The 24,322-nt window shown below is 41.3% G+C and overlaps 1 protein-coding gene across 5 annotated transcripts in view; it reads left to right on the forward strand.

Moving 5' to 3' along the window:
- Positions 1-24,065, forward strand: part of GPM6B (glycoprotein M6B) — a 112,626-nt gene extending 88,561 nt beyond the window's left edge. For 2 of the 5 annotated variants that reach the window (XM_074907059.1, XM_074907050.1), the window contains exons 2-8: positions 471-590; positions 11,121-11,307; positions 13,566-13,722; positions 16,628-16,799; positions 18,715-18,788; positions 19,100-19,165; positions 21,509-24,065. In XM_074907059.1, the coding sequence (XP_074763160.1) occupies positions 471-590; positions 11,121-11,307; positions 13,566-13,722; positions 16,628-16,799; positions 18,715-18,788; positions 19,100-19,165; positions 21,509-21,658 (926 nt within the window). In that variant the 3' untranslated portion in view covers positions 21,659-24,065. Of the gene's footprint in view, positions 1-470; positions 591-11,120; positions 11,308-13,565; positions 13,723-16,627; positions 16,800-18,714; positions 18,789-19,099; positions 19,166-19,875 lie in introns of all 5 variants that reach the window. The other 3 variants (XM_074907085.1, XM_074907077.1, XM_074907069.1) reach the window with 2 other exon arrangements.
- Positions 24,066-24,322: the final 257 nt, after the last annotated feature.

Consider the following 24,322-nt stretch of genomic DNA (forward strand, 5'->3'; position numbering starts at 1 on the left):
ATATGAGCAGAGACTGTGTGTGAAATAAAGCCCATGACTTTTTTTTTTTTCATGTAAGAGCAAACTCCTGTGTTTGCCCTATCTCTACACATTACAATAACCATTTTCTTTGACAGATTTAGGGTCTTTTAAAAAAGCAGGTAACGTGGTTTTTCATGACTTAAGTTTTTACTTCTGGAGTAGAGCTCTTTGCCATGAATGAGACATAAGAGTGGGTGGGGGGAAGGAATAGAGAGTCCTTCCTTACGTCAAATCCTAAGTGGAGTTTTAGCTATTCAACCTTTCTTAACACCTGTGTGAGCATTTCCCTGTCCATCATCCCTCCCACCCCCTCCCTTGGTTTGTAAGGTTATGTTGTTTTTTAAACTACAGTATGTTTTTCTGGGCTCTTATTTTTAAAGTTAAATGACTGAAAATACTGAACTAAAACTTGCTGGTGACACTGACTTTTTACCACCTAAAATTGGCAGTGATCACCAGACCAGAAATGGAAATTGGCAGGTACCACTGGATGTACAGGAGTTCAAGGCCACACCGGTACCATCATGTGCCAGCATTGAGAGGCAATATTAGTCCTTTGGGGATTCAAGGTAAATAAAGGGCTGGGTGAAAGGGAAATGGAGAGTTCAGAAATGGTAGTAGCATAAACCTAATGCTTTGCACTAGTCCTAACAAATTAAGATAAATGTTCTTCTATTTTTCTTGTTTGTTTTGTTAAGGCTGTAAGGAGTCTAGTCCTTTTATATGAATACTTGACATAAATTTAAATATAGTTGCTAATGCTTGAAAGACAATAATGTGTGGTGAGGGACACCTCCCTTTTAACTGTGCTGCCTGATTGCTTCAAAACTGTTTACAGATGAGACAGCGTAGTATGGGTTTTGTATGCAGGTGAATATATCAAACTGATAAGCCACAAATGCAGTAATTGACACTAAAGCAGTGATAGCACATCACATTCAGTGTTCTCCTACAATATGCTTCCTAGACAATTTCCATGCGTTCGTTTGCATTTTTCCCTTGCTAGAAGTAGTAAGTGCATATGTCAGAGTCTAAAAGAGGATTTCAGCTATGGCTTTAAAAGTCGTTTGGTGATTCCACATGCCTGTCCTTTCGATATCTGACTCGAGTCCTCAGAAAGGTCCTGTTTTGTTTTCTTGAAGCTTTATTTTAAGAGTTTGGGGGGAATTTAGTTTTGAAACCTCTCAGAGAAGCACCTGAAATCAAGCACATGATTTGATTGCATTGGAAAATTCCAGTCTGACTGAGGGTTAGCATGGCAAAAGATAGAAGTGTTCAGGGATAGCATTTGCAGCTAGCTCTATCAAGCAATCCTCTTCTCTTTATGGAGCTGATTGACTGAAGCCTGCTTGACAGCTTGTTTGCTGGAGATGCCTGCCTCCGCATCAAAGACTTTAACAGCAACTGCAGGGGAATATTCACCAAAGCTTGCTGCATAATCCTTCCCTTTTCCATTATATTTTCATGCACATTTGTTCTTTAGGATTCAAATGTTTATGTATTTCAGAAGGGGGTGGGGGTGGGGGTGGTGTTTGGGTTGTTTTTTGCATATACCTAGGTTGCAAATCATGATCTCGGTCTTCAATATCAGTATTCATTTAGGCCATATTTTATGATAAATGACCTGGGCGACAGACTCAGTACTGCCAGAAGACATTCCCAAACTTCAGATCAGTGCACGTGGGATATTTTATACATGGAAGTAATGTTTCAGGAAAGGATAGATGATGAAGGCTGCCTTCCTTGGGTTGTGGAGGACATGGAGGGAGCAGGCCAGGTGCCTGGTTGTCAGGGTCTTGTGCCCCTTCAGCTGTCCTCAGTGATGAGACACAATTGTATGTGCTGGCGCAGATGAGCCAGGACACAGAGGAGATGCACAGCCTTCTGTCACAGCAGCTGGGAGTCTGGCACTTAAAATGGTGCTAGAAACCCTCATTTAGGCAACTGAACCCTATTCAGGCTGCCTTGGGAATCTTCCTGAAATAACATGCAGGTAAATGTGGTGCCTGTCATAGAGGAGTTGAAGATTGAAAGGGTTCTTGCTGATGGGGGTAAAAAAAAAACACCAACAAGGCCCAGAGATGCCAATTCAAGGGAAGGTGCTTTAAATGGCTTCATTTAAAAGAAATTAAAAGGTTTTTAGGCAGCAATGAAACTGCTCTGTACAAGTCTTGAGTAAGATGGACCTGCCAGTGATGGATTAGCCACAGTAAAAATACTGGTCTTTGTTCCTTTCCTGTAGATTGGAGGGAAAATGTCACTTCAGTCACAACACAAGTCACAACTGTAACATGCCTCCATTCAGTACTGCATACAGCTCCCCACTGCTGGGTGGCATTGGCTGCTGTGCTGAGATAAACTCAGTTTCTTTGACAAGCCACGTTGTTTCTTGGGTGCCTTTGCAGCACAGGTATTTCTACTTTGCCTCCTCAGTCACTGTCCGAATGGACATCACCAAGAAAGCACCTCTGTGGCAGTCCTTGTGGCATCCAACTCTAATGCCAGGGTCTCCACATACAACACGATCTCCCTTACCCGTTTTAAGCTTTAATTTAGCACTTGAGCAATAAGGGAAGAGTCAGTGTGGGATATTCACTGTGGTGCTGGAGCCAAGACATCCCCAGAACACCTGCAAGCTTAATGAGCCTTTCAAAATGCCTAAAACGATTTTTTCCCAGGAAGTAAAGTACCATCTTTTTCTTTAGTAAGAAAAACTTAGCAATGGTTGTTTAACATGAGCTTAGCTGTAGGCACTCATCCAGGCTGGGTGGGCGTTGTTTGCTTTATGGGAATTTTTTTTTTTTTTTTTCCTTAACTTGCTTCCCCCAGATGCTGGGAGGTGTTTCAGCTCCTTTGTGAATACATAAGGGCATGTGAATCTGGAGAATCTTACTGAAACAGCCAGCTCCCTTACCAAAGCAAGCTTAAATTTTGAAAATGGTGTGGTGGGGGACTCAACTGGGGAAGCACCTGCATGAAAGCTGTTGCAGGGCAAAGGACTTCTGCAGCTGTGGTTCAGGTTTCTTACTGCTCCTCTAGTTCCATAGCTGAGTAAACCCATAGTTGGGTAAATGCCTGGGAAGATCTTGACATCTGCAGTTATCTCTGAAATGGAGAATTTACCTTCTGAATCTTAGATCAATGAGGCTGAAGTCCACAAACACTGTTTTTCACCCCCAGCTCTAGGGAGAGAGAGGTTGTGTCTCTGTTTGCTTCTTTGTAGCTAGGGAGGAGTCAACTGGGGAAGCAGTCGGTAGCAGTGGCTGAAATCCAGTGTGGCAAAAGTCTTGCTCTCCTGCTGAGTGCTGAAGGTTGATGGAGAGTGAGGTGAGTTACAGCTGCCAGAAAGGTGGAGCTAAGAGTCTCAACTCCAGTCTTCCCAGGTAAGATATTCACCTTTGAATAAAGTCAAGTCACCTTTAAAAATCATGTCAGCTGGGTACAGGTGGGTCTGAAGGATGGTTGAATCAAGGAAACCCAAATGTCCTCACAGAAGGGATCACAGAACTGCTGAAGTAGCCCATGGCACTGAAATGCTTAGGTGCTTTTGTACTTCCCCCAGTGAGCTTGTCTAGACCTTCAGACATTTTAATATCTTTGGCAGTCTGCCCATCGCCTAATCTGTTTTACCTCTTTGACTTGAGTTTGTCAAAAATTATCACCTGGGCTGGCACCTACTGAAGCAGCAGTTCTTTCATGTTGACCCTACTGAGTATTTCTCCAAGAAGGCAAAAATAGGTGAAGTGAGGGGAGAGAGGTCACAGTGAGGGCATAAAGGAGGAATGCCTTCAGACATACTGAGCAGTGAGTGAGTTGTTAATGTGAGCTGCAAGTTACAGTCGCGGTTTGGACCAGAGTCTGCCCTTGCTGGTGCAGTGTGTTTGAACTTTGAACTCTTTGTGTCAGTGAGCCCTTCCACACGCTCAGGCTGTGCAAAAGTCCCAAGGGTTATTTTGGATAGTAGAACACTAGAATGAATCTCCAGGAGGAATAATGCCAAAGCTTGTATCAATACTCCTTGAGCTATCTCTTTTTAAATCATCAACTTATTTTTTTTTTGCTGCAGAAGTAGCTTACAGCTAAAAAATATCCATCCTCAAGGATTCCTATATAAACCTTTTTGAAGTAAGGCCTTTTCCAAAGTACAGATTAGGTATTTTTCTTCTACTGTGGTTTCCACTGTCTTGTAGACCAAAAGTAAAACAGAGGAGACATGAATCAAAATAAAGTTCTGCCTGCCCTTTGCCCAAGAGCCATAAAGCTGGACAAGAGCAATTCTCCAATCCCTCTGTCTCATGGGTCAGTGGTGGTCTTCCTGTGCAGGTCTGACTCCTCTCACACAGCAAAGGCCTGGGATGGGCGCTTGCAATCCTCATGGATGTAGTGATTCATATTTCATAGGTTGCACTGTCTGGAAAAGATGCCTTCGAAACACCTGTGAGCTTAATGAGCCTTGCAGAGGCTGGGAATGATATAGATGGGGAGTGTGTATATTTTAGTAAATTTAAAGAAGATAAATTAAATAAGTCCTGGAAAGGACCATTCATATCATCTGTCCTTGCATAAAACAGGTTTGATTCCTGCAGTGGAAATGCAAATTTTTTTTCTAAAAGAAGTGCAGGTTTGGGCCTCAGATTTGAAGGAAAAAAGGGGGTATATTTACTGCTATCTGTTCTTAGCTTCTTCTCTGTGTCATTTAACAGCATCCAGGAAAGGCAAATCTTGCTTCGGTAAAACATCCTTTTCTCCAGTTTGAACATCATGTTTACTTTGTGAAAGGAAAAAAGTTTAGCTTTTGCTGTTGGTGCACATTGATAACCTCTGCAGGGGTGATTTTTTTGGTTGGCTTTTTTTTGTTGTTAATCATGTTAGAAAAAAAACGTGCTTGATTTCAAACCTATGTCTACTGTATTTTTGCTGGAGTATTCAGGAGCAGCTTATTATTGTTACTCATACAGTACCACAGAGATACTTGGTGCTTTGTGGATTTAAAAAGGGGTCTGCTAATGATGCTTCCAGGCTGGGAGATGCTTGTTCTTAGTGTATGCCAGTTCTCCTGGTTTCTCTGTGTCAGTTTCAGCACAGGAGGCATGAGCAAGGATTTTTAGTTCTTTGCTACACAAGAATATGGAAGTGTCTAATGAAGTTTAAAGATGGCAGGCTTAAAACTGATAACAGAGAATAAATACCTTCTCAGAAGTGGTGAAGTAGCTGTATGACAGTGCTGAAACCAAATATCTCATATATGTATCAAGAATATCTGGAGAAGTTGCAACTAATGCTGATAACCTTCAGAAAAGGAGCTACTTGTTCAAGTAGCTCTTAAATAATAGAGACTGGGGTGAGACTTACTGGATGGATCAGAGTACCCCGAATCTCACTGTGTTTCCCTTGAATGAAGCATCTTGTGCTAGCCACTGTGAAGGATGAGAGGGTGGTCTTGCTGGATTTCAGGCCTGATCCTTCATAGCAACCCTGATGGCTGTAGTCTCTAAAGGTCATGTGTTCTCCATCACAGATACTGTGCTGGCTAGGAAGGAATATTATTGATTAACAACTCTGGAAGAGGGGGATGCGAATGCAGGGGGAAGATTATTGATCTGGCTAGACTAAAGTACCCTCCATTAATTTTTCTGGCTCTCATGAAGAGTTCATTTTCAGTATAAGTTAATTCCACAAGTTCTGATTTGAGGAGGACAGAAAGACAAAATTAGAAAAGGTTGAACTTGAACTTTTTCTGTGGCAGAGCTTTTAAGAAGTTTGTGGGAGGAAAATAAAGGATTTTCTCTATTTGAGCTCATCACTTAGTCTGTTTTATGTACTTAATCCAAAAGTGTGGTGAGTGAGCATTTATTGTAATTAATAACAGAGTTTAGCTTTGTGTCATGTTTTGTAAATCATCAAAATTTAAGATGAACAGGAATAGGTAAGGATAAAGCTTCAGGAAAGACTTCCAAGTAATTTAACATGCAGACTTTTTAATTTAATGCCCCTATTAAAGTGTGGAGAGAAATTTGTCAGATACTTTCAACTTACCCTTGTAAGATTAAATGTTTTATCTTACTGTACTGTTGCCACTGACCCTTGACTGCTTGTGTGGGTGATAGATGTGAGAAGTAAAGTTATCTTACTGCCAGGCTTAATCTCACACAGGGAAGAAGGAGGTAAATTCCGGTTTTGCTTCTGAGGTATTCGTGTATTCCCGCATCCCTCACTGCTTCCCTCATAGCCATCAATCATGTTGTAAAGTATGAAAATGTACATCTTAGCATGTATAAGCCATTCAGCACGGAGATTTTAAATGTACAGTAGGTGGCAGAACGTAAAATTGGCATTTGCTTTCATTGATACAAAGTTAATTTTCTGACAAAGATTCGTAGTAGTTTAGGACTCTGATGGTATTATGCCCACTTGGTATTGGGTAATCTTCAGTACTGGGGAAACAAGAGGTGAATGTAAAGTATTGAGTTACATTTATTTGTGAATTGGGAGTAATGCTCTCAACACCAGGCTCCCATGGATGTATAATAATGAGCCCAATTTACATACAATGGCTGCATTTAAGATGTTATCTGGTGCTTTCATTTAACATGGTATCTAGTGTTTTTTCTTTCCTTGGGTCTCTTGCAACCTTCTTTTTGTTAAAACAGTTCCTCCACACACGCTCCTTGAGCTGTGGTGCTGAAACCAGCAGAGGTCATGGTACTGTGGTGGAACGTGCTGTGTAATTTCTACCACATATTAACTGGACAGCTGTCCAACATGCCAGGATTTCTAAAAATGAATGATACAATTACAGGAAGTAAGTCATGAGAAAAAATGGGGCCCATTGCATCATTTTTCAGAACAGCAAGACAGATTTATGGGAGGGGAAGAAATGAAACTTCTAGGGAAAAGAAAGTGGGAACTAACTCTGAAAACAACCATGGGAGCCTGGAGGTTTATCTCCCTGAAATGGAGAGTTTTTTAAACCTCCTTTCAGGTTTATTTTATTTCTTGTTTTTCTTGTTCCATAGTGACCTTGACTATGGGATCAATGGTTCGCACCTGAGATACATTGAAGAGTTTGGGACATTAGAGGACAGGCTGGTTTTCTGTCCAGGAGGTCTGGACACTCTTCCCTTACACCATGTTTTCCATGCTTTGTTTTGAGGGATGGCTTTGTGAACTTGTGTCTGTCTCAGCTTTTCAAGCCTGGGCTTCAAGAGTTGATGTGTGAACTTCTAGAGTAAGCCCTGGGAATACTTAAGACAGCTAGCTGATGCCATTACATTGTCTTTTGTCATTTCTGAAGCTCAGATTTTGTCATTCCAGTCCATCTTGACCTTAGTAGGATGAGTTGGGAGTCTGAAAATTGCTTTTAAGACCACCTTCCTTTAATTCTGTATTACTTTGCTTTTCTAGTTTAAATCTTAAAACCATACCTAATCTACCAAAGAAGGTTTAGCCACACAATTGCCATTTGACATGGGAAATTGAATGGCTAAGCCTCTGCCTATATGCAGTAGCCTGTACACTGCTCTGTAAATTGTATAATTGTTCTTCATACATTAAACAACCAATTGATGATTTGTGTACATATGTAGGTTCATCCTTTAGTAATTTCCTGTGACTGATAGTTTCCAGGAGATGAAAAGAATAGCCGGTTCCTGTTTTTTCTCTTTTCTTTATTTTTGTCCTTTAGCAAGAATATTTGTGTGTGTGTGTGTGTGTTTAGTAGCATTCATTCCCTAGAGAATAATCTCAGTCCTTGTTTTAGCTGGCCTCCTTCTGAGAGTGTGTTAAATCTGTAGCCAAGATCACAGGCAGCTCTGGGCAAATCATTGGGCTGTTATTAACCTGCCTCCATGGCAACTGCTGCTCGCCAGCCTGAGGACAAAAAATGTTTTTATTCTGCTGAGTTGCACAAAAGGTTCTAGTGATGCTTTGCACAAAACGGCCATTCAAAGGGGAGATGCAGTGATGTGTGTTTGCGCTGTACAGTTTCATATTTAAATCATTTCACACTGTTGTGTTGACGGTGGATATATAGTTGAAATGTTTAGCATGTTGGCCATATGGAAAGTAAAAACTAGCAGAAAATTGGAACTAAACTTATTTTAATACTATTATTTTTGTCAGCTTGAGTTCATAGGCCTTCAGCCTGCAGTTGTCATCAGCACATTAGCAAGTTATTTTGTGCACATAAACTAGGCAAACATCATCATGGGCTTTCAGTTCTACTGTATGAAGATACTTGCTGACTTGGGGTTACAGAGAAGGATCATAAAGCAGGTTTCCTGGAAAGCTTTCATATTTTTCAGAAATCCTCCGATTTGCTTCAGTGCTTGTTTGGGAAGCTTGGTAAGCGTATCTTAGTGTTTGATGAGCTTCAGATTTTAGCTGGTTTTGAAAGCTGTTCTTGGCAGTACTGTTCTAGGCTTGCTTTTAAACCAAACTATAAAACCAGCTCTATTGATCAGGCCAGACATGGATTTAAGCTGATCTAAACAAGTGTTCACAGTGGGATCTGGGAGTGGGTCTGGCATCCCCAGCACCATGATGAGGCTGTGCCCTGCAGTTAGTTGCCCTCTGGCAGGAGACTGTGCAGCTCTGCTGTCAATTTGGGTGCAGAATGGCTATGTATGGATGGATGCAGTCTCTTGGAAATGTGCTGGTTTGGGATGCTTCTGCGCTTGCAAGCTGGCAGCATGCTTTTTCCCTGTGGACTGAAGTCCCTCTGCTTCCTACTTTAGTCTTTATGTGAAGGTGGATGGTTTCTGCAGTTCCATGTTTGGGCAGTTTTCTCTGCCTTGCTCAAAGCAGTGTGGTTGCTTTAGACCCCTCTTAGGGCGTCCCTTGGCCATGGTCTGCACTGATAAAATGAAGGCCACTGAAATATTGCGATGCCTTTTACTTGAGCTGTAGAGGAAGCCATGAAGAGTATGGCCACAAAGATGCTATGTGCAGCTGCCAGTCACTGGGAGGTGAGAGGGGGTTTGCCAATGTTGGCTTGTGTTCAAGGGTCTGTGGATTAGTGGCAGATACTGTCATGTGTTTGGGTAAGGGATCTAACAAGCTCTCCGGGGCAAATGTTCTACCAGAGGCCTGGAAAGCTGGCTGTGTGGTGTGGGGTACTGGAAGGACAGGTACTAGTCGGGGGGTCTTAATCATCAGTCCTGCATCTACACCAATTTTTAGTTTTGTCAAGCAGCCTGCTCCCATTTTTTGAAACCAGCAGCTTTTCTTTTGGACCTTGTCAGTCCCTTGGTGTTGCTTCCAGTTGTTTGGTTTTTTTTTTTCTTGTCTTTGATGGGATCCTTCTGCAAAGCAATCTGTGGATCAGCATGATTAGGTGATCAACCTCCTCCACACCAAGCAATGATCTAGCATTTAGTCACCTTCTCCTTTAGGAGTGCAGCCCAAAAAGCCATTTGTTTTGTGCTGGGCTGTAGCCACGCGTGATGAGCATTGCCTGCTGGATCAGAGTGTGGTTACTCTTGGATAATCCTTTACTGCTAATCCTGCGCCAGGTGCAAGCGTTTCTTGGATTAACTCTCGGAGGTTTGGGCCTGACCCAGGAGCAGATGCTGCGGAGGCGAGCCAGCCTCACGTGTATAACTGCTGTTGCATCTGGCACGTGGCTTGTGAGCGGCATTCAGGCAGATTCCCCAGAGCAGAGGATTGTTCTGCAAGGTCTGGTGTCTGCACTCGACTCCAGACCTCTGCGATAAAATGAAACGCAGAGATGATTTCCTCTGATAGTGTGCATTTGGATTTTGTTCGCCCCATCACTGCTAAGCTGCAGTGTTTGTTCATTCGGCAGTATTTTTGTCATGAAGATAGTTCCTACTGAGTGGACTCCAGCTGTGGGCTTGACTATAAAAGCTTCCGAGGCTTGTTTCTGTACAATTAAATCTTGTCTGCAGTTAGTGAAGTGGTGTTTCATAAGTCATTTTGGTGGTGATAGCTGCTTAAGCCTGACTAGGACACTTGCTAGTGACTCTCTAAAAGAAGAGTTTCCTACTTATGAAATGGGAAAGCTTTCAATTATCAGATGCATATTATTCCCCAGTGCTTCACGGAAGTGCCTGCTCTGCTACTCATTCATTAATGGGAAAGGGAGGGGGATAAAAATAAACTTGCCTCGTGTGGCGGATGGAGACTCGCAGATCTTCATGAGGAATTTGGTGGGGGGAAGATGGGATGTGATGTATGCGTTCACCAGCTGTCTCCCTGCCTTCAAATGCTTTGTCCATTTAGCACCTTCCTGTAGAAGCAACGGGCTGTTCCTGCAACGTGCAATGCTGGTCGCTTCGTTAAGTGTTGTCTTAATGGCTTGTGTTTTGTGCAGTTGTATGAAATGCACATTAATGGAGACAGCTTAATGCCATCACCCCGAAGTAATGAATTGGTATGGATTGCCGTTGCCATTGTAGCACAGTTAAAAGCTGTGTTTGTTTCCGATTTACATTTCACAGCTCTGCAAGCAGATGGGTTTTCAGGCCGCGCAGTCGGGAGGAACCTGGCAATTCAGCTGCAACCTCCTTATTACAGTGTTCGTAGACTAGCACTTCGAGGCGGGCGGGGGGGTGTGTTTTGTTAACTCAGACTGCTTAAATGATACATTTCGTTAAAACTGATTATGATACTGCAGACTGTATTCAGGGATCACTATAAATCTAGTGTATCCTATAAGGCTGGAAATGTATTGTCTGTATAATACAGCTTTATCTCACTGCTGCTGATAAAAATTGCTACTCTTTGGCCCCCATTCAGTTTTTCTGTTGTGAATCGCAATGGATCACCTTAGACAAGTGATTTTTTTTTTTTTTTTTCTTTTTCCATTTCATAGGCTATCTCTTCATCTCCTCTTGTTCCTGTAAAGATAGCAACACTGAGCCCACTTTTTCTGGGCTTTGAGTCCATACCAACAGATCTGTAGGTTACTGCTGTAGAGGGTGACGCTGTCTTGCACCACCTATAGATTTTTGCTTAGCATGTCATTACCTAGGCCTTGTAGTGCCTGTGGCTTTTACCAAGTGGAGGATGGATATTATTTTCCTCATAATTTGCTTTTTTGCTTATAACATTTCTTTTGCTTTCTCTCTTCTGCTTAGGTTGCTTTGAATGTTGCATTAAGTGCCTAGGAGGAGTGCCATATGCTTCGCTCGTGGCAACCATTCTCTGCTTCTCGGGGGTAGCTTTGTTTTGTGGCTGCGGCCACGTGGCACTCACGGGAACTGTGTCTATCCTCGAGCAGCACTTCTCCACAACTGTCAGCGACCATGCTTTGCTGAGTGAAGTGTAAGTATGCCTCCCATTTCTCCTCATATCACCCTCACATTAAATGAGTAGAATCCTCAGTCTCTGTGCCTGAGTATTAGGTTGCTTGTTTGTCCAACAGCACTCAGTGTTTTTTTTGGTGTTCATGGACAAAGAACCAGAGTGTGTATCCTGCTTAACCTGTTTATATTGGGACCAATACCATTTAATATCTTCAGCAGTGCCATGGACGGTGGGACCGAGTGCACCCTCAGCAGGTTTGCAGATGACACCAAGCTGAGCGGTGCAGTTAGTTCACTTGAGGGAAGGGATGACATCCAGTGTGACCCTGACAGGCTTGAGGAGTGGGCCCCTGCAAATCTCATGAGGTTCAGGCAAGGTTTTGCACCTGGGTCAGGGCAATGCCCAGTATCGATACAGACTGGGGGATGAATTGGACATGAGCCAGCAGTGTACGCTCGCAGCCCAGAAAGCCAGCTGTGTCCTGGGCTGCATGGAGAAAAGTATGGTCAGCAGGTTGGGGGAGGTGATTCTCCTGCTCTGCTCTGCTCTCCTGAGACCCCACCTGGAGTTACTACATCCAGCTCTGAAGTCCCCAACACAAGACAGACATGGGCCTGTTGGAGCGGGCCTAGAGGAGGGCCACAGAAATGATGGGAGGGATGGAACACCTCTCCTGTGAGGACAGTTCTGAGAGAGTTGGGGTTGTTCAGCCTGGAAAAGGCTCCAGGGAGACCTTATAGTGGCCTTCCAGTACTTAAAGATCTTATAAGATAGAGAAACGCTTTTCACCAGGGCCTCTAATGACAGAACAAGGAGTAATTATTTTAAAAGAGGGTAGATTTAGTGTTTGTTGGTGACACGAAATTTGAAGGGATGACAGGAATAACAGGGAAGTGTTCTCTCCATCCCCCCTCAGAAGGTGGTGGACTGTTACTGTACAAATGATAAAAAAAGAGAGAAAAGTCTGGAAAGAGCTGAAATGTTTGTCTCTGCAACCATAGCCTTTCGAAATAACCACCGGTGAAATATTTAGGGCTTCTGTGTTCCCAAGGCTTCTCCGTGAAACCAGAGGAAGGTCTGGAGGCTTGTGCCAGGGCCCACACTCAGCACCCAGCCCCACTGGCACGAGCCTTTCCTTCCCCCTGACAGTGAGGGACACGCAGGTGGTCTGAACACTCTGGGCCTGACGTGGCCCCTCCAGCTGAGCTGCCAGACTGTGGAAAGGCTTTTGTCTGGTGGCAGTGAGGAATTTTGCACAGGTTGTGATTCACGACCACTGCACACCAGCATCGGGATGCTGACTGGGTCTGGGTTCGGCCTCTTGCCCACTGCTTACCATGGGCCAGCGCTGACCTCAGGCACAGTGTTTGGCCAGCCCCTGGAGACATCTTCATCCCAGGGCAGGGTAGCGATGCAAGGAAGGGCAGCCAAAACCTTCTGAAAGCCACCTGAGGGCTCTGGGAGAGGGTCCCTGGGCAGGCCCTGCATGTCTGAAGAGGGTGCCCATGCTTGTGGGCACTGCGCACGCAGGGGTGCGCTGGCGACAAACAAGACGTGTGTTTTGCTTACTTGCCCCTAAGACACAGCTTTTAGGACAGTATTTGAAGACTTTGGTGTCAGGGTCCAACACAACACACTTAATTCTCCTTTTTTCTTTTTCTTTTCTTTCATCACTGACTCTGTTTATATGCTTGTGGACATAGACCTGCCAGTTTGCATGCACAACTGATCCCTTTGTATCAGACAAGCATCACCAAATTTACAGATTTTTGCAAACATATATTAACTGGATTTTACAGGTGGAAACGGTGAATTTCAGGGACTGCTTCCTTTCCCTAAGCCAAAGGAGTCACCATGGAGTTTGGTAGTTCAGCCAGTAGTTCAGTTCCAGCCTTTGCCATTTCAAACCCTGTGTTGTCCCTGTCAGACATTCCCTGAGTTAGGTGTCAGGATCAATAATAGGAAGAAAACATCTCCACAGTGGAGACATGAAATTATGGCTTCAAGCTGGTGACTAATACCAGTCAGTGTAAGAACAGCACAAACAGGCGCTACTCGAGCAGATGCAAGACTGTTGCACATCAGTGTTGCTTACCTGTAGAAGTGGGATAGTCATACCAGTGCTCTCCTGCAACCTGCTTACTTGAAGTGCATTAAGAAGCCTTGAACTGTATTTCTAGAAAAGGAGTTACCTCATACCTATTATGATTTGGGAGGACTGGCTTTGTTTTTATAGGACTGAAATCTAATTATATCTTTTTTCTTTTCCATTTTAGAATACAGCTAATGCAGTATGTAATTTATGGCATTGCATCATTTTTCTTCTTATATGGAATAATCCTTTTGGCAGAAGGTTTTTATACAACAAGTGCTGTGAAGGAGCTGCATGGAGAGTTCAAAACAACAGCTTGTGGCCGCTGCATCAGTGGAATGGTGAGTAGCATCATAGAAATGGGAACAGCAGTCCTTGCTTGCTAAAACCCGTTGGGCTCAGTTTGACATCCTGTGTTTTTGAAGAACAATATTATTGCTGCCTTCTTTGTTTAACTCCTTATGGGTGGTCAGAGTCAATTCCTGTTGCTGGTCCTTCTTTGAACTTTGAGGATGCTTAGTCAAATCCAAATTCTGCAGATGGACTGTTGGAGTGCTACTGTGGCCTCCCCTGTCATAAAGCTGAACCCAACTGGTCTAAACTAAGTTGATTAGAGACTGCTAATTTTAAAACACTCTACATGAGACAAAATTAAATCTGTGCTTTTAAACATGGAGCACACTAGTGATGCTTAAAAGCAGATTGTAAAATGGCTGTGGTTTGCAGAGTTATTTAAATAACAAACTGTAATGCCTCGGACTTCTATAGTCAATCCTGCTTGAGGATATCTGTATCCTTCAGACAAACAGTAATGAATGAAGCTTTGCGACATTTTTGCACTTGAAACAAGTATTGCTGTGTTGCTTTTGCAGATGGCAAAAGGCATACAGATATAATAGTGAATCTTTTTCACAAAGCTGAAACACTTAAAGCCTTAAAGTTACAAGCCATTTTCCCTTTGGTATACTTCTATTAGAACGAAACTTTAAGCAAAGTTTAACTAAAAATAAAACTTCAGATTCTCACCCGTGTTGCCCCCTAGGGTGCATTCTGCAAGAACAGAAACATAACTATGTTTCTGAGACAGTATTTCAAAGCTATTTCTGAAAATCTGAATTCAGAGCTCATAGTTATGGAGGAAGCTAAGCAGTATGACAGATCGCCCACGGGAAAGTGTGGGTGAAAAGAGAAGAGGCTTTTGATGTGATTGTTGCATTTTAATATACAGTCTATATCCTGTACTTAAAAAATATGTACTTTCAGCTGGTTAAATACAAAGGAGATGCATGTTTATTTTCAAGAGGCTTACAATTTTCCACTGTGCATTTGGATACTTACTGAACTTTTCAAGAGTTAATAAAAATAAGACATCCGATCATTTTCCAGTTGAGCAGCTATTCACTCTTTTTCTAGCACATATGATCTTCACAGACGAGCAAAATTAGATCTAAAGCAGTGTTTTCAAAGATCCAAAATATAGTAGAAACATACACGTACGTGCATCTCATTAGTGCAGACAATTGCTTGTGCAGTTGAGTAGTTGCAGGCACATGATTGTCAGCTGCTTATACAAATACCAGTGTGACACATGAAAATATGACAGAAAAATGTGTTTTCATGTTTGCCCATATTTGTCCACATAATGAAGGAGAGAATTTAGCAGCTGAGTAATGGCTTGGAGCTCTGTTAAGACACATCAGTGTCTAGTGGTGACAGTCATGGTGTAAAAATGCCTGTATGTCGCTGTGTAGTCGTAGAGCTGCTTAAAACACCAGGGTTGGAACAATGTTTGAGAGGAGATACAGTATCTTAACAGATTAGTGGCTGCAGATGGGTATGGACAACAAGCTTTTGGACATACAGTGGGGTTTTTTGCCTCTTTGATGAAGAGCTCCTCTGCTTCCTCCTCCGTTACATTACTGAGCGAGGTCCTGAAAGGCAGTCACTTCTATCTTGCGTAAGGTAATTACAGAAGACAGACTTCCAACTGTCCTAAATTATTAGTGTTGGCTGTGGTAATGCAGAATAGCCATTTCCCACAGTTACTGCATTAAATGTGAGAATGAGTGTGTTTTTTCCTGGTTATTATACGGGCCTTAGTTTTGCAAGTGCTTCCACCTCCCCACACACACCACCTCCATTGACTATAAAACCTAACCAGTTGCCCAGCCTTTGCTGTAACGGTTGCAGTGTTGTTCAGCACGTCTGGACAAACACCTATGAGGATGCAAACTTCCACCACTGCAGCATTTGTTCAGTCTGTCAGTTTTGGGTGAGATGACCTCTCTCCTCAGAGCCTTTCCCATCCCTGCTGTTCTCCTCTGGCACACAACTTTCAAGTGAGGTAGTACAGCATCAGTGTTTTACTGGAAGTAAAGCCTTTCCAGTCCACCTAGTTAAATAACAGTGAAAAGGGAAGACACGAGATGTAACAGCATTCCCCCGCTTTCCAAGTAGGATCCAAATCCTAGACTCACCAGGAGGAGGCAGCTAGGAAATAATGCCAGAGCTACGGTTTCACCGTAAAACTTAGAAGAAGAGGGAAAAGGGAAGAGATCCAGTGGGAGGGGGAAGCTGGAGATTTCAAAAGCAATGAGTGCCATACGTAGTATTTTTTAAAAGAGCAAACCCAAACCAGTGAATTTCAATGGAAAATCCATGATCCTCTAAGGCGAAGTAACTATTTTTCTTCTTGGCAATGTGTATTAGATCAATTGAATCTTTCTCATCTGCTGTAATGGTCGTGGTATGTTTTAAAAAATAGGTATTCTCAAATGTTACATTCAGAATTGATTTCAGTAAGTCAGGGAGTGTGGGAGAGCTCTGTCAACATCGATTCACTCTGTTTTTGCAAGCTGTATAGAAATGCTAGTATGTTACAGTTAATTAAAAAAAACTCCTTAAATTGATTTCTGTTGAAATTATATTGGGTTCAGCCTGCAACCAACATCCCTCCCTAGCTGAGAATCTTGAGAAATTAATGGACTGTTCTTTCAGTAGGGCAAGTTGCTTACTCAAGCAGGCTCATGAAAAAAGAAATGTCTGAACTACTTTCTCAGTAGCACTTAAACTACCAAAGCATTTGCAAGCAATGAGAATACTGGTTTTATTTGTGCTTGGAAATCACATTTTTTATTACTTGATTTCTGAAAGTATGTTTAAAGATTATTTTGAACCATTTTTAAGGAAAATTCAGGTATTCTTTTCAAAGAATAAATGTGAAGTGCTTGTGTTTTCTCCGCCCAGTTTGTTTTCCTCACCTATGTGCTTGGAGTGGCCTGGCTTGGGGTCTTTGGCTTCTCTGCTGTGCCTGTCTTTATGTTCTATAACATATGGTCAACTTGCGAAGTCATCAAATCTCTTCAGACAAATGTGACAGTTCCAGGGGACCAGATCTGCGTGGATATCAGGCAATACGGTACTCATTTTAATCCCGATTAAATGCTTTATCCTTTATCCTTGGTCTGTCTTCAGTAGTTTTGTCTCAGCCTTATCAAATGAACCAAATGCAAAAGCATCTTGTATCTCTGAATGTGCTATTACTTTTCTAATTAATTCAGATTACACCGATCTCTTTCCAGATGCAATCAATTTAACTGAACTGCCAAGTCATTTATCTAAAATGATTTTGTAGCCGTTTCCAATACTATATTACATTTAAAAATAGATCAGTCTCAAAATAAACTGCTTAGAAACAGCGCTGAGAAACAGATAACCAGATTCTGATTTTTTAACCCATATGCATATATTCTTTCCTTTCAAAAAGCTGTTTTTACATTTAAATATGAAGTTAACACCTGAGCTTTGATCTAACAATTACTTTCAGTTAAAAGACCAAAAACCCGCAATAACGAATCTGCCTTAACTATGAATCAATACTGCTATGTGATGAGACACAGAAATCTAAGGGGAGTGCAGGTAGCAGAGGAGTGGGACAGTAGAGGAAAATATGGTCAGGCTTTTCAAGTAGTTCATTCCTCAAGATTAATTTTTCCTGATGTTAATCTTTTCAGCTTCCCTTGTGCAGAAGAGCTTTTGTCACCATTACTTTTGGCTTCAGTTTAGCTAGCATTTTCTAGGAATGTTTCTTTCTGTGGACTAAGTCATTCAAAGCTAAGAAAATGAATTCAGAGCTGAAAAAGTAAGAACACTTGGTTTTGCTTTCCTATCCGGGCTGTGAGTCCAGTAGGAGAAGATAAGATATACTAATTTTTAAAGCAAGAGTCCTAAACCAGTTAAATGTTTGCATCCTAATTTAGGAACTGACAGCAAGAGACTGGGAAGATGTCTTCTTCAGCAGCAAAGCTTAGGAGTGCAGGGAGAAGATGTGCTCCTCCGCCTTTCTGCTCTTCCTGATTGTTTCACAGCTGTACGAGTGCCATGTGGGGCTGTGACGTTCCTCTGATCAGTAAAATCGTTTGGGTTTCAAGCAGCAATGGGAGAAGGCAGCTCCTTAACCGGCAACTTGTGTCACTGAACTATCCTCAAATTTTTGTGTAGAGGTGGTAGCTAAAAGGTTTCAAGTGTATACTGCAGTTGCAGAGAAGCTGGCTTTAAAATAAATCATATAAATCTTTGAAAGCCATACCATCCTGAGATAATTTCAGTGATCTGCCCCTTACGGAGTTGCTAATTCCAACCAGCTGAGTTTGAAAAGCAAGTTGTATGGGGGAGACAAACTGGTTTTCTCCTGTTTCAGATGGCTTTTGCTTAAGCTTTACATCTGTTACAGGCCTAAAAGTTTAGGTAATTTAAGCCTAGATCATGTTGACTTTTCAGAATTTTCAATCATGTAAGAAAAATAATTGAGAGTACATGATGTATGGCAGACCAAATTTTCTTGTAGCAGTGTTCACTTAATGCTTTTTTACCTATTGGAACTAAAACAGAAAAAATCCTTCTGTAATTCTTCCCTCTAGCTCGATATTCACACTCTTCTACAGTAGCTACTTGTTCAAGTAGAACTTAATCTAGTAAGTGTGTGCTATCCTGAAAGGTGCCAAGTACCTCTGAGATGTAGATTATCCCTTTCAATGCGGAGTGGAGGAGTAGGCAGTATGTGACTGGACCTGAAGTGCAAAAACCCAACCAACCATTTGGCTGCCATATGGGAAAACCACATCTGAGAACATGCCTTGGCAGCATGCCCTGCTATAAGGAGAAAGCTTGAGTGAGTTGTTTTAATTCCTCCTGCCAACTCAAAGCTGTACTGGTCAACGCACGGATGCCTAGAATGGGAACACAACTGGCAAGTGGGTGGAAAAAATGAGAGAGGAACAGAAAGCGGGCGTTGATTGCTAAAATTAGTGGTTTCTTCTGCTGTGGTATTTCAGGTATTATCCCTTGGAATGCTGTACCTGGCAAAGCCTGTGGTCCGATTTTAGAGAACATCTGCAACACGAATGAGGTACAGACACATCACCTGTGTGCAGCTTTTGCGTACAAGTCACTTGGGCGCTGTGTAATAAATAAGTTGATGAAAGTTTTGGGAAGAAAATAATATTAATAATATGAAGATATGGATTTAAACACAACACTGAAATTATTCTGTTAGGTCATCCAGAAACTGAAGATTATTTCAGAACATTTTTATTTTCTGAAGCTTTGAATATCTTGCCGCAAAGATGGTTTTTATTACCCTTATTCTCTAGAACAGTTGACATGCATTTTATACTATCCTCAATTGCTTCCATGTTTTTAACATGTTTTTTTCTCTAGTTCTACATGTCTTACCACCTGTTCATTGTGGCTTGTGCTGGAGCTGGTGCCACTGTCATAGCATTGGTGGGTAGCATTTTTTGTTGTTTTATTGTGTAACATGTTCCTTTCAGGCTTAAGATGCTTTAAGATTTAAGTTTTGCGTGTCTTAAAAATAGCGATACTAGACATTAAGCAGGGCGAACTGTAATCGCCATTATTTACTGCTATGGTTTGGTTTACTACAAGTCAACAGGTCCCAAACTTTTGCTTTAAGAAGTCATCTTAACTCACCTCCGCCATCTTTAGGAAAAAAAAATAAAATTCTTTGCATGTCCTTTGAAAATCCTATTTCTACCCACTATTTCTGGTTTTATGGCCACTATTCCTTTTCGTTTTTATAGTTTATTTGATCGGTCACTTGCAACCTCTTGGGTTTTTTGTCTGGACCCAGGCAGTTTGACTAGGCCAACTCTGCAATGCAAATTACAGATAGCAGTTGAAAAAAGGGATGTTAACAAGATGACTTGCTTCGTATGTCTTAACACTTCCTCTAGCTGCCAGCTTCTAACCTCACACCAGCCAAATCCAGGTGTAATACTCACGGTCTGTTGACGAAATAGCCCTGGGTCTGTGTGTAGATTATCCTCTCCAGATAAATGGCAAGTTAGTTATCTTGCATCTTCACCCTGGAAGAAGCCCAGAATCTGTTGTAAAAGTATCGACAATTGCCCAAGTGGGCTTGAGCCGTCACCTTGTTGTGTCTTACTCTCCTGTATTTTGTTCTCTTCCACCAGCTGATCTACATGATGGCTACTACATATAACTATGCTGTTTTGAAGTTTAAGAGTCGGGAAGATTGCTGCACTAAATTCTAAATTGTATAAGCCCAGAAAAGAGCTGCATTGTGTAGCTTGAAATACCACTGACACCCTAGGCTAAAAGTCTAGCTTTCTGAATTTTGTTACAGTAATTGTAAATAGCTTCAGTAAGCATCGTTTAGCTTATCAGATTAATAAAATGACTTCTTGTATATGAACTATGATGTGGATGAGATCTGGCTATTTTTTCATGTCGAGAGGATTCAGTTACTGTAGGGGTGTTTATAAATCATCCTTCTGAAGATGGGATGTTTCCATTTCAAGTCTCCACTTGCTTTCTAACAGTCATCTCTAAAAAAAAATACTGGAACAGTTCAGGGTCAGAATTATTAATTTATTCTTCATCCTGAATACCAAATACAACCCCCCTGAGCATACAAAATATGTATGGTACAAAAGAAAAGGAATAGTAAAGTAGTGCCAGCCTCTGCTGGCAGAAATCAGAAGCGCAGGTATTAGGAATTAGTTGGCTTGTATTTCCAGTGCACAGATGATGAAGTTGATTATTTTTTCACTTAATTTTTAAATAACTGCCCAATCACACTCTCTCTGGAAGGAAATATATCCTTGTATTAGCTCTGCGTAAAACAATCACATTCTTTCTTTTGGACCCTGAACTAGTAAGAAACAGCGTATAAATAGCTCTGCTCTTGTATGGCTTGCACTTTAGTAACTGATTTCTCAGTAGCCAGATCTCAAAACTGTAAGTATGACTGCACAGGAAGCAAAACCATGCATAGATCATAGAGACGTTTTTACACTGTTGGGATTAAAAAGGAGAAGCGAATCGGTGTGTTCAGATGTAGACTTTTTGCATGAAGTATGGTGAAAAGAAGTTGGGAAGAGATGAATGCACAAACTAGAAAAAATCCACACAACAATAATAATTAAAAAAAAGAACCGGTTGCTATATATGATATAAAACTCTTCAGCTGAGGTTGGACAATGGAAGTTTAAAATGTAGTTATAAAAATATACGATTAAGACTTCTTAACCCAGAGATTGCATGCTTTTGCTTAGTTTTGGACTCATGTTTTGTTGTTTAAATTTTCAATATGTTAATGTAGCCTTGTTCACGTAAATAAAACTGTTTACAGTTTCAGGCTTTTTCCAGGGGGAGGGTGGAATTCTCATCTGCTTGTTGGGGGAAAAGACCTACTGGGATCTGGGCTTGGATATGCATCAACACCACAACCTTAGAAAAGCAGTTCTTCTGAGCACCGCGTAGTTTACAGATTACATAAATTGCCACATACAAAACTTTTTTTCCTGCTCCCCCCCATTCTGCATTTTAATTGATCCATACAACTCTGTAGCTCATTCCTGTTATACTAACTTTCTCTAGATTGTGAATAACCAACTGAAATGTTAGCATGCCCAGTTCTAGAGATCTTTGAAAACAGCCTCTGTGCTCGTTTTAATAACAGAATGCTTATTAATGTAGAATAACTTTTTTTTGTTATTTTAAAGAGCGTCTATTAATCTAACTAGCAGCTTGCTTTGCCTCTTGACATGCTCACTAGCCATCATGCTCACCCTTCTCTTCCAGATCCACTTCCTCATGATACTGTCTTCTAACTGGGCCTACTTAAAGGATGCAAGCAAAATGCAGGCCTACCAAGATATCAAAGCAAAAGAAGAGCAGGAGCTGCAGGATATCCAGTCTCGGTCAAAAGAGCAACTCAATTCTTACACATAAATGTTTGCCACAGTAATTCAGCAGAAGAATTCTGTAGCTCTGACAAATCAACAAATAGCTGCTCTGCAGTACAGATGTGTGTCTACCAAACAAAATTAGAGAGAAGTGCAAAAGCTTCACATTCCAGCTCCTGGAACACTTTCATAGGGAAATCTTCCCACGGGTAATCTTCCATCCTTTCATACAGAGAATGGAGGTTTTATTCCAGGCATTTTAAAAGGCAACACTTCACAATAAGTGACCAAATTATTCTTCTTTGAGACTTTTGGTATTTAATATTTGCCATGTTCTGCAGCATGATGGCCTGCACTAAAACCGTGGCAGGTGCTCCAAACCAGCAGGCAGTAGATCTCTGTACAGACCTTAGGCAAAGGCACATGTATGACGTGTGGTTTAGTATCTCAGTTTATATACCAAATGAAACTGTGGCCGGCCAGGATTTCTGACAGCTTGTGCTTACGTAACAGCACAGTTGCAGCAGTTCCTAAGTTGCAACAGGGCTGTCTCCAAACGCTCTTTCCATGGGCCGCAGGAACAGCACTCTGCTTTTGTGCCACACTTTTTTATGATGGAGCAGTCATGCTCCTGTGCTTACGTGAGTGTTGAGCAGCTGTCCCAAGTTTTAATCTTTTTAATAACTATTTAATGGAATGTAGATCCCCGGATAATGATCCCCTTCTTTGAAAATAAATGTCAGCTTTGCCTTAATATTTATTTTCTATAAATGTCTTAGCATTTATATAGTGGCAGGAGACCATTATCCTACATTTTAAGTAAGTGAAAAGTGTTACCTTATTAAAATGACACTGATCTGACTATTCCAAATGAGCGGATGAGAAAGTTTGCAGAGTTTTACACAAACAATAAAAATTACAGCCATAAAACAGAATACAGGATGTCCAGCTTTCTCTATCTTGGTGCTTAGCAAATTTATAGTCAGTGCTTATGTGTTTTCCTTTTTACAAATTAGAACATTAAGAAAACGTGGTGTTCAGAAAAAAAACACAAACTGGTGCCATTTTAAAAGTCATTTCCCATAGAAGTCTGCCTTCTAATTAATGTTTTTTTTCAGAAGCATTCAGTGATATCTTGAGTATTAGTGATGGTATATTTGGTGTTTGTTCTATATGATATATATATATAAATGTTGGGGGAAAAAAGTAAAATACATCAGTCATTTGAAAAAATTAAATATTCAAGTCATACCCATGTTAAGCTGACGTGTGGTTTGATAGTTTTGACTTTGCTGAATATAAATCAAAAGGAAGCACAAATTTCTTCAAGTCAGTATTAAGAGAAAAGGCATTTTGGGGGGTATTAACTTCAATTTTTTTTTTTTTTTTTTGTTAAATATTGAAGTCTAATTTGACAGTTTCAAAAAAGGGGCAAAGTTGATCAATGTAGAGCAAATATGACAAAATAGCCTAGTGTATGTTCTTACCTGTTGCATGAAGGAGACATTTCTACAGCAATGCAGGTGATGTTCTAGCCCAGTGTTTGCATAAGGGTAATAATGGAGGCAGTGTCTTAAAGCCTAATTCTTTTCTAATTCAGTGTAGCTATTACTGGGAGTTTTTGAAGTTTTGTTTAAGTAGTCTAATATTTTTATGTAAAGAGCATTAAATTTTGCTATGTATAAATTTTTGTAACCTAACAGTGAATCAATATTTTCTATCAGTGCCAAGGGCTTCCTGTAGTTACATCCAAGTGTTAAAATAAATATTTGTAGATAATAGCCAACACTTGTGTACGCTTATTTGAAAACAGACCTACAGCTCCTCCATACGAGCGCATCTCTGTGCTTTATGTCTTGATCTGAAGTTAAACACTTTTGTTTTGTTCTGTAGTACCTCTCCCTTGGCTCCTGCAGGGGGGAGGGAGGCCCTGTAGGTGTGCGCTTCAGCATGGTAAGTCAGCGAGTGTTTCTAGCATGAAGTATCGGTAGTTGTTCCAGGCCAGCATAATGCAACAAGCACTACCCGTCCTGTTCTGGACGTCAAACAGAAGGAGTCCCCCAGAAATTTCGAAAGTAAATGCCAGCATTGCTGCAACACCAAATTTAGCAGCATCCGAAATTAGACTGGCCCCCAAATCACGTTTTAGCTTAATTTCTGAAAGCAAAGTTCATTGTTGTCACTGTTCTGGTACATCATGATTCAACATCAGATGAATTCAAGACGGAGCTTCGGTTTTTTGCCCCTAAATCCTGTCAAACTTGGCTTCATGTTCTTGTAGTTAGGTCAAGATGAGCAGCCTCAAACACAGTGCAAGTTGTAATATATGCTGCCACCCAAAATTACTTCATTGATAAAAAATACTGTATTTTATACTGTAAATAAAGTTTAATGATCTTGCCTATAATCTACCTACAAAATACAAAGCTTAAATAAAGATGAGTTAAATAGCATTTTTATTTGAATCTCTCCAGTCTGGGCTGGTTCATACCAACAAGGTGATACACAAGATAAGGCTGCTTTTAAAAGTGTTTGCTTCCCCTGCCATGGCAGTGAAAGGGGCACGTGAGCTTGGGTCTGTCACATCCCCTCTCTGAAACCACAGGGCTCCATGGGACACCTTCAAAAAACAGGTGATGATGACTGAATTTTCTGCACACTGCCACTTTGGAACAGTTGCAGGGGAAGGGGGGGTGGGGGGGCACCACTT

The sequence above is a fragment of the Athene noctua genome, chromosome 1, assembly GCF_965140245.1.
Source record: "Athene noctua chromosome 1, bAthNoc1.hap1.1, whole genome shotgun sequence".
NCBI classification, from domain to species: Eukaryota; Metazoa; Chordata; class Aves; order Strigiformes; family Strigidae; genus Athene; species Athene noctua.